Genomic DNA, 18,250 nt, shown 5'->3' with positions numbered 1-18,250 from the left:
TTATCCTGTTCTACAGGGTCGCAGGCAAGCTGGAGTCTATCCCAGCTGACTACGGGCGAAAGGCGGGGTGCACCCTGGACAAGTCACCAGGTCGTCACAGGGCTGACACATAGACAACCATTCACACTCACACCTACGGTCAATTTAGAGTCACCAGTTAACCTAACCTGCATGTCTTTGGACTGTGGGGGAAACCGGAGCACCCAAAGGAAACCCACGCGGACAACATGCAAACTCTGCACAGAAAGGCCTTCGCCGGCCACGGGGCTCGAACCCGGACCTTCTTGCTGTGAAGTGACAGCGCTAACCACTACACCACCGTGCCGCTGATGGGTAAAATGCAGAGAAGAATTTCACTGTATTTAAGTGTATGTGTGATAAATAAAGTTCTTCCTCTTCTTCTTCTTTTTCTTCTTCATAATTATCATACACCTGCCTTCAGATAGATACATTGGGCCTCATGCATCAGCATTTTATCAATGTGTGTAAATATTTTTGCAGGCCCCCAAAAATCCTGTCAGATTTTCTTTGTACTGATGTGCATATGCTCCTAAATGCCAATCGCCCATAACTTTACTAAGCGGCTACATGGCACAGCAACATTTAGTGACACCCACAAAACTCCAAACCAAAGCTCACAGAGAGCTGAAATGACAAATTAACAACTAAACAGTAAAAAAGTGCTTCCTAAACCTGGCATGTGCTAAATGTTCCAGTAATGCAGCTCAGTCATTGTGATACTATCAACGACCATAGACAAGCTCTAACTCTTTATGATTTTACATGGTGCCATTTCTTTTATCCTAACTGAATGACTAGATCTAGTTTTCATCAACTGTGGAATTATTTTGATTGCTTTCTTTCAAGTCATTATTCTGAAACTAAATCATTACTTTTGTGATGAATTGAAATAAATACGCTAGCCTATTTAAACTCAACAGCATAGTCCCTATATAAAATTGCAGTACCTCATGCTAATTAGGCCCCGTTTTCACTTGGTTCTAAAATGCGTCTTGGGTGATCAAGTCACAAGTGGACAGCTGAGACACACTGCAATTTACACCTGTGCCTATCGTGTGTCTCCAAGGTGTCCTGCTGATTACTTGTATTCAGATTTCGTTACTGCCTATGCTACTTCCTCTAGAAGGTCAAAGGGCCCTGCGTACAGTTATTACATCAATCTCTCTTGCCAGACAAATTCCAGATATGTTTAGCGTGGGTTAGCCAAACGAAAACATTTCAAGAAATTATATACATGTACAGGCTATTCCAACTGTTGAGATTGGCAGTCATTTGCAACTTGAAAAAGAGCACAGAACAAGAAGAGTGTTGGTGCGCTGTCACCAAAAGAACCATCATTTCCTGCATTTAAGATGTATTTTCCTGTTGCATCCTTGTCGGGGACGCATCATGACACATTAGCATTTACACTACAAAAGATGCATCCCAGACCTCCTAGGTGAGTGGTTTGAGTGAATGTGTCTTGGTGATCGTTTATACTTGTATTTAGCGCTATCCACTTGTGACCCATTCACCCAAAAAACATTTTAAAACCAAAATAAATGGGGTCTTATTTGAAGAAGATCAGTCAAGCTTCACTTTAGTGAGACTCCGAAAGCAATTTGCACTTGAAATCATAATAATAATAAACACAAATAAGAATATAATTCATTCATGCTGCTATGCACCTGCACCTTATTTTTATACAGATTATTTAATTTAATTTCTAGTATCACAATTCTCATTTTGTCTTTTTTTGTCTTTCTATGTTTGCACCATAGAGTGGCAATTTTAATTTCACTGTCTACATTTCTTCTTCCTCCTTGTCCAGCACTGTTGCCAGATCGGGGTCGATGTGGACCCTACTGATTCATGTCATATTAATTGGAGCATAGTTTTACGCCAAATGCCCTTCCTGCCCCAACCCTACCATTTCTGGGCTTAGGAAACAACCATTCACACTCACATTTACACCTATGGGCAATTTAGAGTAGCCAATTGGTGTAACTGTGTGTCTTTGGACTGTGGGAGGAAACTGCAGCACCCAGAGGAAACCCACACAGACACGGGGAGAACATGCAAACTCCACACAGAAAGGCCTCCATCGGCCAGTGGGCTTGAACCCAGAACCTTGTGAAGCGACAGTGCTAACCACCACACCATTGTGTTGCCCTTCTTGTATACATTTACAATGACAATAAAGATAAGTCAATTAAATTCAATCCATCCATCTATCCATCCATTATCCATATCTACTTATTCTGTGCAGGGTCGTGGGCAAGCCGGAGCCTATCCCAGCTGACTATGGGTGAGAGGCGGGGTACACCCTGGACAAGTCACCAGATTATCGCTGGGCTGACACATAGAGACAAACAACCATGCACATTCACATCTACGGTCAATTTAGAGCCACCATTTAACCTAACCTGCATGTATTTGGACTGTGGGGGAAACCAGAGCACCTGGAGGAAACCCATGCAGGCACAGGGAGAACATGCAAACACCACACAAAAAGGCCCCCTTCGGCTGCTGGGCTCGAACCCAGGACCTTCTTGCTGTGAGGTGACAGTGCTAACCACTACACCACCATGCCACCATCAAGTCAATTCAATTCATCCATCCATCCATTACCTGTAGCCGCTTATCCTGCAGGGTTGCAGGCAAGCCGGAGCCTATCCCAGCTGACTATGGGCGAGAGGCGGGGTACACCCTGGACAAGTCGCCAGGTCATCGCAGGGCTAACACACAGAGACATACAACCATTCACAATCACGGTCAATTTAGAGCCACCATTTAGCATAACCTGCATGTCTTTTGGCTGTAGGGGAAACCCACGCAGACACGTGGAGAACATGCAAACTCCACACAGAAAGGCCCCCGTCGGCTGCTGGGCTCGAACCCAGGACCTTCTTGCTGTGAGGTGACAGTGCTAACCACTACACCACCATGCCGCCATCAAGTCAATTTAATTCAATTCATACATCCATCCATTATCTGTAGCTGCTTATCCTGCAAGGTTGCAGGCAAGCCGGAGCCTATCCCAGCTGACTATGGGTGAGAGGCGGTGTACACCCTGGACAAGTCGCCAGGTCATCGCAGGGCTAACACACAGAGACATACAACCATTCACACCCACAGTCAATTTAGAGCCACCAATTAGCATAACCTGCATGTCTTTTGGCTGTAGGGGAAACCCACACAGACACGCGGAGAACATGCAAACTCCACATAGAAAGGCCCCCGACGGCCGCTGGGCTCGAACCCAGGACCTTCTTGCTCTGAGTTGACAGTGCTAACCACTACACCACCGTGCCATCCAATCCAATTCAATCCAATTCAATTCATTCACCTCATTATCTCTAGCTGCTTTATCCTGTTCTACAGGGTCGCAGGCAAGCTGGAGCCTATCCCAGCTGACTACAGGCGAAAGGCGGGGTACACCCTGGACAAGTCGCCAGGTCATCACAGAGCTGACACATAGACACAGACAACCATTCACACTCACATTCACACCTACGGTCAATTTAGAGTTGCCAGTTAACCTAACCTGCATGTCTTTGGACTGTGGGGGAAACCGGAGCAATGGAGGAAACCCATGCAGACACGGGGAGAACATGCAAACTCCACACAGAAAGGCCCTCGCCGGCCACGGGGCTCGAACCCGGACCTTCTTGTTGTGAGGCGACAGCGCTACCCACTACACCACCGTGCCGTCCCCAATTCAATCCATCTCATCTCATCTCATCTCATTATCTCTAGCCGCTTTATCCTGTTCTACAGGGTCGCAGGCAAGCTGGAGCCTATCCCAGCTGACTATGGGCGAAAGGCGGGGTACACCCTGGACAAGTCGCCAGGTCATCACAGGGCTGACACATAGACACAGACAACCATTCACACTCACATTCACACCTACGGTCAATTTAGAGTCACCAGTTAACCTAACCTGCATGTCTTTGGACTGTGGGGGAAACTGGAGCACCCGGAGGAAACCCACACAGACACAGGGAGAACATGCAAACTCCACACAGAAAGGCCCTCGCCAGCCACGGGGCTCGAACCCGGACCTTCTTGTTATGAGGTGACAGCGCTACCCACTACACCACCGTGCCGCCCCCAATTCAATCCAATTACCGTAAAATACCAAATAATAGCCCGGGCGATTATTTGTCTCAATCACGTAAGAGACCCGGCGCGTATTAGAGACTAGGCGGCTATTTGGAACAGGCGATTAATTCCTTTTTCACAAACACCTTCCCCAAAATCTACCTCAAAACGGGGAAAAAATCATTCTCAGATAGGCCTACTTTTAACCAGTATAACTTACAGTTTGTTTAGAGTTAGATTACAGATAGCACGGTGCCGACTTCGGGGAATTTTGAAGACGCAGAATGCATCTTCGCATGGCACAGTCGGGGTGGATAAAGGATAAATCACACACCTTTTCCTGTTAATGACTAGTTAAGCGCATGCTTTACAAAATAATCAAGAAACCACACCATTGTCTGTGCGCAGCACTGTGATTTAATTACTCTGCAAAGTTATGGTCACTTGCTATCACCCTCACCCATGCAGCCTCCACCCTTTGCGCTTCGCGATGTCTGTCAATCTGAAATTGCATGGAGGGCGCGACGTTGAAGCAACATAATTAGGGTGCGAAGTGTCAAACCAAAGGGTTTTTTCTTATGCTGAAAAATAAGTGACCTGCAGTGGCTACATACTGTCATCTTGCATTCTCACGTTTCTCTCCAAGACGTCTCCCTATTTGGCCGATATGAGCCTATTCCCCGAGTGAGTTGGTACGGTGGCTCGACCCCGTAGAAAACTTAAAGTTCGGATGAAAGTTAGTTGAATAGGTTACTGACTTGTAGGCCTACATGTTGCCTGCCTGACGCGTGCTTCTGCCCAACTTGCACGACAGATTACTTGTTGAAAAGGCCCCTTGGATTAGATTGGCCGCGAGCAGACTGAAATGCATGTTAGAACGCTCTCACCTTTTTTGTAAAGCGTCTTCCAGATCCGAATGGGTAAGGGCAAGTGAAATGGTATAAGGTCTTTAATAAAACTCAGTGTGTGCTTTGACGCATGCATTCGGCAATTTAGGTCGTTTAACAGAAGCAGCAGTCCAACCTTGGAAACCCGCAGTCCTCAATGTCACCACACACGCTGGCTTTCGTTGGGTATACCCAAAGGGGTGGCTAAGACATCTGTCAAAAGTTACGGAGTTGCATTCCTCAAGAAATATTACGGTAGACCAAGATTATAACATTGAAATGGCATGTTTATTATCACGTAACAAAATGTTGTAAACAGTATTATAGAAATAATTTCATTTTGCATTCATTCATTCATTCATTCATATTGTTTCGGTAGAAAACTATGCAATGCAAAATCGTTTAAACACCAGAAAACCAGAAAAGTGCTGGGCCTCAAGATTCTAGATAGAACGTTCGGACGCTTTTTTTTTTTTTTTTAGACCCCGGCGAGTATTCGGAACCTGCCTTTATTTGTCACAACACACGCGTACACCCGGCCGTTAAAGGGAACTCGGCGGTTAATTGGAACTCGGCTATTATTTGGTATTTTACGGTATATGTAAAGTCACACTAACAATTCTGTCTGATCAGATTTTTTTTAAACTAGCTATATTTTCATGAACACCACATTTGTTGTGCAAATGCACCTTAGAACGTTTTAAGAATAAATTAATCTTATTTATTCTGGAGTGTCGGTTATGAGTCGTTTATGGACTATTTGGCGCACCATATCCAAGCGCGCGCCTAGGGTACCGGGAGCGCGCGACCGTGTGTTAATAATCTCGAGCTGTCGGTCTCCTCGCTCCTCTCCTCCGCCTCAGAGCGCCGTTCTGCTGACTCAGTGCCTTACAGAACAGACCTGTATCTCCACACCGTCCGGAACTCCAGCTCGTTTTCGCCCACAGCAACGACAGCCGCAGCCATGGCCAAAACCGCAGTCGGTAAGTTCATCTGGCTGATTCTGGAAACCACTTTTATCTTTTTGAGGTTGATGATGCATGAGAAGCTACAGAACGGAGACGACACCCATGATGCACAAAATCCCCGCCTGCATGCATGAGCTCCATCCAAAACAGCATCCTACTGGAGCCTGCTATAATATGAAAAATAAAATATAATAGGCCTAACAAATGTGTGTATTTATATAATATATGGACACATTTGAGTATGATGATGAATGTTTAGATGTCACCTGGATCTTTTGTGCATCACTTGCATCAGCTGATTTCTGAAAATATGTGAATGCATGAAATTATTTGTGAGGTGAGGTGTGTATGGAAATAAATGGCTGTCGATCAGCTGAGAATGCGTTAAATCCCGGGCTGGATGGTGCTGCACCTGCCCATCACAGGCTTCTTTCTCCAGCATGATGCAGAAGGGACCCCACCCAAGATCACGCTCTCGGTTTATGATCGACTTAAGCAGCACAATAACGGACAGCGGACTCTTAGAACCCTGTCCAAGATCTTCGGCTTCGTTTTAATCCACGCACTCTTTTCTGAAAGCGATTAAACTGGATGCTATGCGGTCAGACCCGAATTCTCATCCTGTCGCTTCTTAATCCCCGACATGGCGAATTTGTGGTACCACGCCGACATTTTGTTACTCACAAGGCTACATCATATTTATTTAGTCACACAGGCCTTTTTTTAATTATTATTAGACTTTGCAACATCTGTGAAATGACATTAGTGCTGCTATCTGCTTTTTATTTGCATTCAACCACAAGCCTACAAGATAGACTATAGGCAATATAAATGATTTATTCATGAGCAGTTCCATTCTATGCATGTGCATGGATTTCTGGCCAAGAAGCTGCTGTCACGAGCCATGATAGATAGATAGATAGATTAGATGTATGCATGCATGCTGTTAGAGAAGAATGTCATGGAAATGTGACCTGAAGTTGTTAGACATATTTTATTGCTTGTATAGATTTGGGTGAGTAGAGTACAGGGGCGGATCAGATGCTGGCACTATTGAGTCATGATGGGTGGATGCTGGGGTTGTGGGCCTGCTCGCTAGATTGGTTTTCATCTCGTGACACCTGAAACAACAAAATGTGATGATTGGGAAGTTATTGAGAACGTTATAGTGGAGCTATGAAGTGGTAATTCATGCCAAAACAACATACTTGAGATCTATAAAGAAAATTAAAAAGGGATGGTAATTCCCTTGCTTTGTTTGTATTTATTTATTTATTTTAAAAAATTCTCGTTATTTTAAAGTAATTGCGACTGCAGTTCTGGATTGTTGCACTGAAATGAGTCAGTAAAGCAGCAATGATTTTATTTGAATCAAAAAGTCTGAGGCTGTTTTAAGGTGAGATATTGCTTTACAGAGAATGAAGTCTACTGGCCATTTAATCTAGTGCTACTTTTCTGTCAGATTTTTATATAGCTATTTTTCAGGACTAAAGGAAAGGTTGTTGTTGTTGTTGTTGCAGATTTATGAGCAAATTCCAACTAATGATGCAGGGCATGTCAATCAGTTGTTGGAATATTAAAAGCCTTTGGGTAGATCTAATCACTTAGACATTTATGGATTATTTCCAAAAATCTTGCTGCTTTCACAGAACGGATGACTTGGAAGTGAATAACAATAATATAATACACCATAGTCTAGGGAGTAGCTGCAGTATAATACAGTAATAAACATAGAGCTTGTAAAAATTGCATAATGCTTCTTGCTTCGCCTGCATAGCTGATAAAACACTTTCATCTGTAACATCCTAGAAATCCCTGCATTGTACTTTATGGTTTTTATTACTGTACAAAGCATCATCATCATCATGTATTTATTAAATATCTTTGATGATTGGTGTATTCTGCCCTTGAAAAAAACCCATTATATATATATATATATATATATATATATATATATATATATATATATATATATATATATATATATAATCTTTTAGGGTGAGAGCTGCCATCCTTGAAATATGACCTCAAATCATATCTCTACGAGGTTGCAGTTCATGAAGATGTAACGAACCATATGTTGATTTCAATGATTATCTTGGTGTAGGTATTTTGATCAGATCCCTATATATTAGTGACTTTAGAGGAATTATGAAGCTGCTTGTGCATCCATTCACTTTGCATCAATGCAGTTTTGTTCTATATACAGTATAAATAATTAGGTGTAGGCACTCCTTAGTGTGCTCTAAAAACTAATATTTGGCAAAAAATTGACATGCATACATGCAAAAATTTAATTATTCAGAAAGTCCAAGAGTCACTGTGTCATGCTTTGTATTCATAAGCAGAGTCCAGTTTTGATTACATTTTGATTCTACAGCTCGCATTAGATGTAAGAAACGTTATCCAAACATGCAATTAAACGGGATTATTTCAGGGACACAAATGCACAAGCAACCCGCATTGTTTGATAGTTATAAATACACAGACACCAATATGTCTGATCACGCACCACTAAGGTTTATGCTCGATCTGTATTTATAGTGCCACAGGAAATATAAAACAGTATGATCCTTCCTTTCATAAAGGTTACATGTATGTATGCAGGACATAGGGTGAGTGTAGGGCGGGTCAGATTATTGATTTTTAGCCTGGCCAAGCTGTTTCATTATCAAACCTGCCACACAAAGACAGCCATTTTCTTACTGATATGGATTTTGTGGTCATACTTGCAATGTTGACATTGTGCTCCTTATGTCACTTTGTAGATGGAATTAAATCCAAATGCGTTATTTATTGCATTCTTAGTGCATGATTGTTGATCATCGCAAAGCTGCACTTATTTTACCTTATTCTTTCATTAATATAAGAAGCTTTATTGTGCAATTATAACCCAGTGGTCATTGTATGGGTGTGGTCTCTGATGATGCTCAATAATTAAAACGGATTTTACAGAGCACAGACTTTTATCCTGTCTGGAATTTCCTTTCTGACCACCTCATCAGAAGACCTAAATTAAACGCTCCATTGAACTGTCAGTCATTCTCCTTTCATCCTGACTGAGACGTAGAAAAAGGGACGGTGCCTTGACATGTCTGAATGCTCAGTATGCATCCTTAGTATTCTTCCACCAACACCCCCCCACCCCCCACCCCACCCCGCTCTGCTCACCCAGATGGTTCACTCTGATAATTACAAATTAGGGCTCACACACCACCCAAAGCGAACAGCTTTAATTTGCCTGTCCGTGGTCGTTAATCTCAGTGGGGTGCCTCCCCTGTCTTTGTTGATTCTGACCTGTGTTTCTTCAGTGTGTTGGGTTATCATGGTGATAAGCGTGTGGGAGAATTCTCGAAATGGCTGGAGCAATGAGACAGGATGCTGGGATGCCACTGTGATGAGAAAATAGGGTTGGATTGATAAAAATGTAAAATTTAACACATCAGAGGACAGATTTATCAGCTGATACTCATCTGCAGGGGCGATGCAGAGTTCCTGTAAGGTGTAATATATCATCAATATCATCCTCCAAAGACCCACATGATTTCTAACAACTCAGCAAAACCAATGAACTAGAAAGAGTCATTATGTAGGTTATCATCCTGCCAACTTGCACAATTGAATCTAAAAAAAAAAAAGCATCGCAATGGAGTTATGCAGTTAGACGCCTGCTGAGTAAATAAATAATTTAATGTACATTCAAGGAAGGAAGAGGAAGACTATGGGGAATATGCTTATTTGAATTTCATGGCATCAAGCCTCTTCCTCAGCTATAAGAACTATGCACATAATTGGAAACAATGCCGTGGCTAATTCAGGCCTCTGAGAGCCTGCTGTGATGCTGTTTTCCATCTCAGTTGAAAATGAATACCCATTTTGCATGATATACACTGATATAAAGAGATAACAGATCTGGGCCAAGGACTTATTTGATGTGGTGTGTTTTGCTGCAGCTTACAAAGAGAAGATGAAGGAGCTGTCCCTTGTCTCTTTCATCTGCTCCTGCTTGTACCCAGAGGCTCGGAACAAGATGATGGGCGAGTTCGAAGGTAGGAAGTTTAAAAAAAGTTGCATAAATTCCAAGTTATCAGATAACATTTATAGCAAATTGTTAGATGAGACATTTTAACGTGTACAACTTGAGGTATACATGCCAACAAGAAACTTTGCGGAGACATTCACAACCAAAAGATCAATAAATGTCTCAACATTGCATTAGATTTCTTTATAATGTTGTTTAGTGCAGTTTTTCTCAACCACCGGGCTATGGCCCATTGGTGGGCTGCGACGCGCCATCTAGTGGGCCGTGAAATTTTTTTCAAGTTTGAAGCCAAATACTAAGTAGTTCAGGATGTTGTAGTGTCCCAAATCTGGTAGCTGGTTTGACGTACATCATTCAAGTGGAATAAATACATTTGTGGGTAAATTAAGAAGAACAAGTCTTTATTATTGTCACGTTCCTCCTTTGCATTTAATTGACCGACTGGCTTCTTGGTTTTAATAACTTGCTTGTTTGCTGTACACAAACATGGCAATAAATTCTTATGTTAATGGACCAGACTCCACTTTTGGATCATTAATCTCTTTTGGCTGAGAATGCCCTTTGGCTTCTGGCACATCCACACAGTTTTAAATTCAATACCTATAATTAAAAACAGTTTGTTTTTACTGCATTTATTTAATTCCTGTGCTCCCATCTGTAACAGGGAGTGAAGTTGCATCCCATTAATACACTTTACAATAGATTATTAGATTCTAATAGAATAAATGAGCCAAAATAATTGGGGATCTTTTTTGATGGGCCCCGATTCATTACAAGCATGAATAGGTGGTCCTAATGTTGAATCACTTAATCACTTGTTGTCCATACGTCTCACTGTGCTGTGTCTGTGCTTAGACATGAAGGTTACGCCCATTAACAAGCGAGCTTCTGGACAAGCCTTTGAAGTGATCCTGAAAACGCCTTCCCCTACATCTGAGGGGGGTTACAGCATCACCTCTCCCCCCAAGAAGAGGGACGTTTCCCTGGAAGACATTCAGAAGAAGCTGGAGGCAGCTGAGGACCGAAGGAAAGTGAGTGACACATTTGCTTCATCAGTGTTTCTTCAGAATATTGCATTTTTTTTTTGGTGAAAATGCAGGAAGTTAGCATTAATAGTCGTAGCTGCATTCTGAACCTGAAATTTGCATTGATTTATACAAACCATCATTAATTATTTTGTTATAGATGTTTCTGCTAAGTCATTCACAATTTTTGCTTTCTCACTTATTGATCAGAACTTTTTGGTAGGAATTGAGTAGCCAGGCATCATTCAAAATTTTTTTTCACAATTAATTTGTCTCTCTGGTCTTTCTCCGTTCCTCTCCCCCTTCCCCTCCCCCTACCCTGAAACTTTTACTCTTCCCTTTCTGTGTGCAGTCTCAGGAGGCTCAGGTGCTAAAGGCTCTGGCCGAGAAACGTGAGCACGAGCGCGATGTGCTGCTCAAGGCTATGGAGGAAAACAGCAACTTCAGCAAAATGGCAGAGGAGAAGCTTATCATGAAGATGGAGCACATCACCAAGAACCGTGAGGCTCTGCTCACAGCTATGCTGGAGCGCCTACAGGAGAAGGTGAGGATTTCCTACAGTAAGGAAAAAAACCAGCACCTTCCTGAATATGATGAGAAATTGATTTTTTTGGACTAAATTGAATTTCAAAAAGTTATTTGAAATGCAATATGTTTCCAGTAGGAAGGACTAGAGGCACACTGGAATCATATATTTACACTATCTAGAGGTTACAGAGGAACATGCTAAGTAGCTTAGGAGTAATCCTATGTCCAGCTATCAGAAACCAAAAGATAATGGCCCACAATTAACCCAACAACCACATGTTAAATGATTTGTGCATATCATCTTTTAGGTTGTCTTTTTCTTTGACCTACAGTCATACCAACATTAATTTTATGTGCATGGATGTCATATATATTTATTTATTTAACAGTTATTCCACAAAATCGAGTTGTACATGAGCTGATAGCCAATGAAGTGCATAGCACTGAGTTGGGTATAAGCCATGTACGACAAGATTGAGTGGAATAACTGTTTTATTCTATCCACATTCACTGGATTTTGAGAAACAGAGCATTTTTATTTTTATCAAATCAAATAAATAAAAACTTTATACAAAACATCCAACAAAATAATTTCCACTTAGAATGTAAACAAACCAGCGAAATGACAGTAGCAATTTGTGAAAAATGCTATAATAATAATTCTTGAAAAATAAAAAAAGATATGTTCTTACCATCAAATACATTCATTCTATGTTTTGTTGCTTTTTTTTGTATTTTTTGGGGGTTTTGTTTTCGAGTAGAGTTTTTATTTCGTCCTCGGTTGGTTCAGCAACACGCTCCGCCATTTTGTTTTTCTCTACTCATAGTATATGAGCTAATAGCCTCATAGTAGAGTAGCCAATCAGAGCTCGCAATTGATCATATCCAGTGAATGTGGATAGAATAAACATATAAATGTGGATAGAATAAATATATATAAATATTTATTCTATCCACATTCACTGGATATGAGCAATCGCATGCTCTAATTGGCTACTCTACTACAAGGATATCAGCTCATATACCGTGAGTAGAGAAAAACAAAATGGCGGAGCGCATTGTTGAATCAACCGAGGATGAAATAAAAACTCCACTCAAAAAGTTTGAAGCTTAATTTTTTTCGATAAAATGTGTTTTCATTGATTAACTGTTGATGTAAATCTTGTCAAATTTGAATATTTTACTATGCATGTATGCAATTTGCTACGTGTCCGCTAAGCGGAAATGATTTTACCGGACGTTTTGCATAAAGTTTTTATTTATCGAATTTGCAAAAAATAAAAACAAAAATGCTCTGTTTCTAAAAATCCAGTGAATGTGGAGAGAATAAAACAGTTATTCCACTCAATCTTGTCATACATGGCTTATAGCCTACTTGGCGCTATGTGCCTCGTCAGCTATCAGCTCATGTACGACTCAATTTCACATCATATTAAGTCAGATATTTCACTTTTTTATATATATATATATATATATATATATATATATATATATATATATATATATATATATATATACTGTAGATAGATAGATAGATAGATAGATAGATAGATAGATAGATAGATAGATAGATAGATGAAACAAATATAATCAGTATATACCACAGCACTGTTGAATTCTTAAATCTGATTGGTCAGAAGGTCTTGATAAAGTTTCTGTAACAGCATCTCTGACAGTAGTTCAGGAAACCAGACTCATTCTGATGAATGATCATTTCTATAGTAACAATGTAACACAGGGACTTGCGTGATAGATTAAGCCAAAAATAAACAGATAAAAATATGTTGTTATTTAATAAAACAAGAGTATAGTTGAGGATTTGGTGAAATCTTCTGTGTGGTGATGTTTATTTATGGAAGAGCTCCACAGTTATTACTTTATAAGAGTTTTAAGTAAGTTTTTCAAAACAACAGAGAACATTCGCGCTATTCTGCTTCATTCGTAACATGACAAGCTGTGGGTTTTTTTTTTGTCTTATTAACATTAAGAGAGACAAAAAAGAGAAATTGGTGAGGAAACAACTGTTTATAGCTGTTTTAAAGTAAGTGATAACAAAAACATAAATATTACTGTAAACTGTTCCAAAGTACAAATTGTCACTCATTACTAAGTCAAAATTATTAGCATTGTAATCAAATTACTGTGGTAGAAGAAGAATAAAACATTTCAGGACATTCTGTTATTGGAAAAATAATCAATTTCACACCACCCTGTCATTGATTACTTTCCTATAACCGTACGCCCCGTTATGTTTTATTTCTTGCACAATGAAACCTTCATTACATTGTTTTCTTAGTAGTTGTGAGCTAGATACAAGTCACTATGAAGTGTAATCAGCTCAATAATCAGCTGCATTTCACTGTATAGTGTTTTAAATATGGCAGAGCTAAACACTCAGCACAGCATAGCTTTACTTCAAATACAGTAAAAACCCATGTATAAGAACCTGGATTTTAAGAACCTGTGAGGCTAAGATTTTCTGTTTAGACCCCCTTTGGGGCAGCATGGTGGTGTAGTGGTTTGCACTGTCGCCTCACAGCAAGAAGGTTCTGGGTTTGAGCCTAGTGGCTGACGGGGGCCTGTCCGTGTGGAATTTGCATGTTCTCCCTGTGTCTGTGTAGGTTTCCTCCGGATGCTCTGGTTTCCCCCACAATCCAAAGACACGTGGTTAGGTTAACATGGGGTGACCTTAGGCTGAAGTGCCCTTGACTGAGGCACCTAACCCCTAACTGCTCCCTGGGCGCTGTTAGCATGGCTGCCCATTGCTCTGTGTGTGTGTGTGTGTGTGTGTGTGTGTGTGTGTGTGTGTGTGTGTGTGTGTGCGCGCTCATTGCTGACGTGTGTGTGTGTGTGTGTGTGTGTGTGTGTGCGCGTGTTCACTGCTTCAGATGGGTTAAATGCAGAGAGTAATTTCACAAGTGTACATGTGATGAATAAAGTTGTTGTTCTTCTTTTACATAAGAACCTATCTTAGGCTAAAATTTTAAAAGCGGGTTGTTATTTTCAAATGGAGTCAAAACTAAAAACATTTTGATCAAAGAAAATAAGCTTACTGCTCAGAAGAAACGAATCCTCATGACAAAATGGACTGCTGATGCTTGGAAGGAGCTTTCAGCAGACAAATCACTTTTTCGGAAATTATTTCAGAGGACTGGCTTCCTTATTACAGCTGATGGTTCTGATGATCAAATCAGACCTCAAGGACTAGAGCCCTGTTCTTTTTAGACTTCTGCGTTTAAGAACTGTGGAAATGGTTTAAGGTGGGTGGAGCACAGAAGCACGGCAGGCCAGAACTGAGTTCTCACTAACTCTTTTATTTTGCTTTTCAGCTTTGCAACCATTCACTCTCCCAGCCACACGCATGCACACCAGTGTTCAGGTTGGGGAGAGCTCCCTTCCTCTGCTCTCCCTCTCCTCTTATAGGGCGCGGTCACTGGGGAAGACACACAAACACAGGTTAATTCCCCTCAGGTGCAATGATCCTGCCACTTACCTTCCCTGACTCCACTCTCCATTCACAGACCGACGCTTGACCACGCCCCCGCTGCCACTGCTGCTGGTGTACAAATCTCTAAATGGTACAGGGCCCAATTACCTCTCTGATATGTTGCAGCGGCCTAACCCAGTCAGATCTACCAGATCGCAACAGAAAAATTTACTATTAAAACCTGTTGTTAAAACAAAGTATGGTGAAGCAGCTTTTAGCTACTATGCAGTGCAGCTATGGAACCAACTGCCAGAGGACATCAAAAATGCTCCTGCTGTTGGCAGCTTCAAATCTAGGTTAAAGACCAAGCTGTTTTCAGATGCTTTTTGTTAAATAATTAATATTGTCTTCTATACATGTTTTTATAATCTGTACTTTTACAGTTTCTGCATGTTTCAAATTTTACTTAACTTTTATTCTATTTTATTCTGCTGTTTTTTTTCTCTCCCCCTATTTGAACTTCTACTTCATTTTATTATTTTATTTCTACTATTGTTTAATTCTTATTATATTTTTCCCATTTATTTTATGTAATTTTATTCTCTATTGTTTACTGTTTTGCTTTTACTTCTGTAAAGCACATTGAACTGTCACTGTGTATGAAATGTGCTATATAAATAAACTTGCCTTGCCTTGCCTTGCCACAAGAACTAAACCCAAAGGCATCATTTGCATGTTTTTATGACCTTTTACAAACAAGTTTACTACCATGCCATACAACTGAAGAGCCTGAAAAGGGAACTTGGCTATACATTCTACAGTTGTATACGTTTTGTTTCCTTGATTTTACATACAGTACGTGCTTATCTGTATTATTTCATTTGTATTTGCTTAGATCGCAGTCATTTGGAGAAAATTTATACATAATTTACATTAATGATAGACCACACCTAATGGCAATGAGTAGCTCTTTTCGTAAGAAAATAAGAACCCATGTAAGAACATAAATAGCCTAATTTCACAGTAAATACCATTTATATAAGAACCCGTTTAGGCTAACTTGGAAAAATCCAGGTTCTTATACAGTACATGGGTTTTTACTGTAATACAGTAATCTTCATTGCATTTCACTTGAAACTGTGCATCACAATAGCTCGATATCTGCTCAATCACGAGTCCTATATTGAATTAGTGGTGTGTGGTTATGAAACTACTAAGCCAGAAATCATGTTATTTACTTTCTATAATGAGGCAGTTAAACAAACACAGCAGCAAAAATAATGATAGACACTTAGACAGTTAGCGTGTCAGCGTCTTTCAGTTGAATTGGAACAAGATCATGTCATTCCATGTGACTTTAAAATGCTAAAACTTTACTTCTGTTTGAGATACGTGTAAAAGATAATTCAGTGCATTTCATTTCAGGGAAATGTAGTTTTCAGAACTATATATGAAAAAAAATGTCAAAATGTCACCATTTGAAATGGTTTTCCATGCTGCAGCACATATCGTAAACATTATTGGTGCAAAGTGCAGTTCTCTGTGGCGCTAAAAGAAAATGATTAAAGAACTGTCACTATAAATAACTTTTACTAGAATTTTTATTTTATAGCACAGAGGGTATAGGAAAGAAAAAAAATGACACATGGATTCAAATATAAAGCGTAATGTGATGTTTATTTTTGGTTCTGTGTTTCCAGGAGAGACATGCCCAGGTGGTACGTAGGAACAAGGAACTGCGGGATGAGCTGAGTGCAGAAGAAGATCTCCAGTTCTAATATGTCTCCCCATCACCTACCTGACCAAGTCAGAGACCCTCTCTCCCTTTCACCCAGTCCCATGTAGAAAACGAGTCTCATACACACACACACACACACACACACACACACACACACACACACACACACACACACCACATACACTCCCCTGCTCTTCACTTCCTAACCCGAGGGCGAAGGACAAACCCAGTCTGCACCAACAGCACATTCCTCTCCCAACTTCCCCTTGCCAAAAGAAAAAAGTGAAAAAATGAAAGCCAGAAGCATCATGCATCCTACTGCTCCCTAAACAAGAATGTTTTTGCTCGATTCAAAATGAAACAAGTCAAAAGTGGGTATTGATTTTTCTGTTTTTGTAAATACTTCCTTTTTTTGTTTTATATATATATGAGGCGACAAAAGTATTGCATTGTGCCATTTTATAATTTTCTCTCGATATATCAATGGATGTATTCATTTCTTCTCACTGTATCTCTCCGATCTGCTGCAGTTTCTCTTATAACAGGCTTTGGTGTTTGTGAATTTGCTGGCTAGCTGATATTTAGCGGTTTGACCTCTTCAACCCCAAATGGCCATGTTTTTATGTGTGTATATGGGTGTGAAGAACATATTTAGTCACATCAGGTCACACACACATTTCAGATTTTCATGAGAGTTAGATCACACACACACACACACACACACACACACACACACACACACACACACACACACACACACCAATATATAAGTCATACATACATACATTCATACACACCATGTATAAATGTACACAGGATTTAGCAAAGATGACATCCTGCTCGAGGAGCTCACTAAATCTTCAGTCACAGTACTTGATTATGTGATATGACATCTATGCCTCATGGCCACTTGGATGCCACTTATGTACAGTCGATCTCGCAAATTTCCATTCTGTAGTGGCTCGTTTACGGTTCTCTCTTTCTAATCAAAGCATGCCAGAGAGAAACTAAAGTTGTAGCCATAGAGGCCTACCAGGGACTGCTGGATGTCTGAAGATAGCACATCTGACACCACAGAGGCACGACGGAGAGCAAGGTGACCTCACATTCTCATCCATAGCAAAGTGTGTGTGCCTGTGTGTAAGTGTGTGTATGTGTCTAAAGAGACGTGGGTGGACCACAGGGAGTGTCTCAGTGCGCTTGTGTGAGCAGGGGATTTGAAACATCCCCTTGTCACAGACCTTCCTTCTGCATTCTTTCTCCTGTTCATGTGCTTTCTTCCCTTAACACATGTATTGATGTGAGCAAGCTGTGATGAATAAAGGTTTGGGGTTCTGTGAATGACAGGATGTGTCTGTGGCTGTTTACTTTCTGCTTTCTTCTTCTTCTTCTTCTTCTTCTTCTTCTTCTTTTTTTACTTGTCTATGAAGAATTCATAATTGGATTATGTGGAAATAATCCAAGGCAGGGTGATAGATGATTATTTTTATAGTGTAAATAATTTAAAAATAAAAACGTAAATAGTTGATTA

The 18,250-nt window shown here is 40.5% G+C and overlaps 1 protein-coding gene across 1 annotated transcript; it reads left to right on the top strand.

The window, feature by feature from the left end:
* The first annotated feature begins 5,955 nt into the window (after window positions 1-5,955).
* stmn2b (stathmin 2b) lies at window positions 5,956-16,759 on the top strand. Its single transcript, XM_060942043.1, has 5 exons — window positions 5,956-5,974; window positions 9,913-10,008; window positions 10,857-11,032; window positions 11,379-11,570; window positions 16,682-16,759. The coding sequence occupies exons 1-5, from the start codon at window positions 5,956-5,958 to the stop codon at window positions 16,757-16,759; spliced, it is 561 nt and encodes a 186-aa protein (XP_060798026.1).
* Window positions 16,760-18,250: the final 1,491 nt, after the last annotated feature.

This window comes from Neoarius graeffei, chromosome 16, assembly GCF_027579695.1.
Source record: "Neoarius graeffei isolate fNeoGra1 chromosome 16, fNeoGra1.pri, whole genome shotgun sequence".
Lineage (NCBI taxonomy): Eukaryota > Metazoa > Chordata > Actinopteri > Siluriformes > Ariidae > Neoarius > Neoarius graeffei.
Note: the sequence above shows the minus strand (reverse complement) of the source record. Positions and strands in the feature narration are given on the sequence as shown.

Excerpts from the sequence above, each read along its gene's own strand:
- stmn2b (XM_060942043.1), top strand. Across the intron at positions 10,009-10,856 it reads GATGATGGGCGAGTTCGAAG|ACATGAAGGTTACGCCCATT; the intron begins GTAGGAAGTTTA and ends GTCTGTGCTTAG. Across the intron at positions 11,571-16,681 it reads TGGAGCGCCTACAGGAGAAG|GAGAGACATGCCCAGGTGGT; the intron begins GTGAGGATTTCC and ends CTGTGTTTCCAG.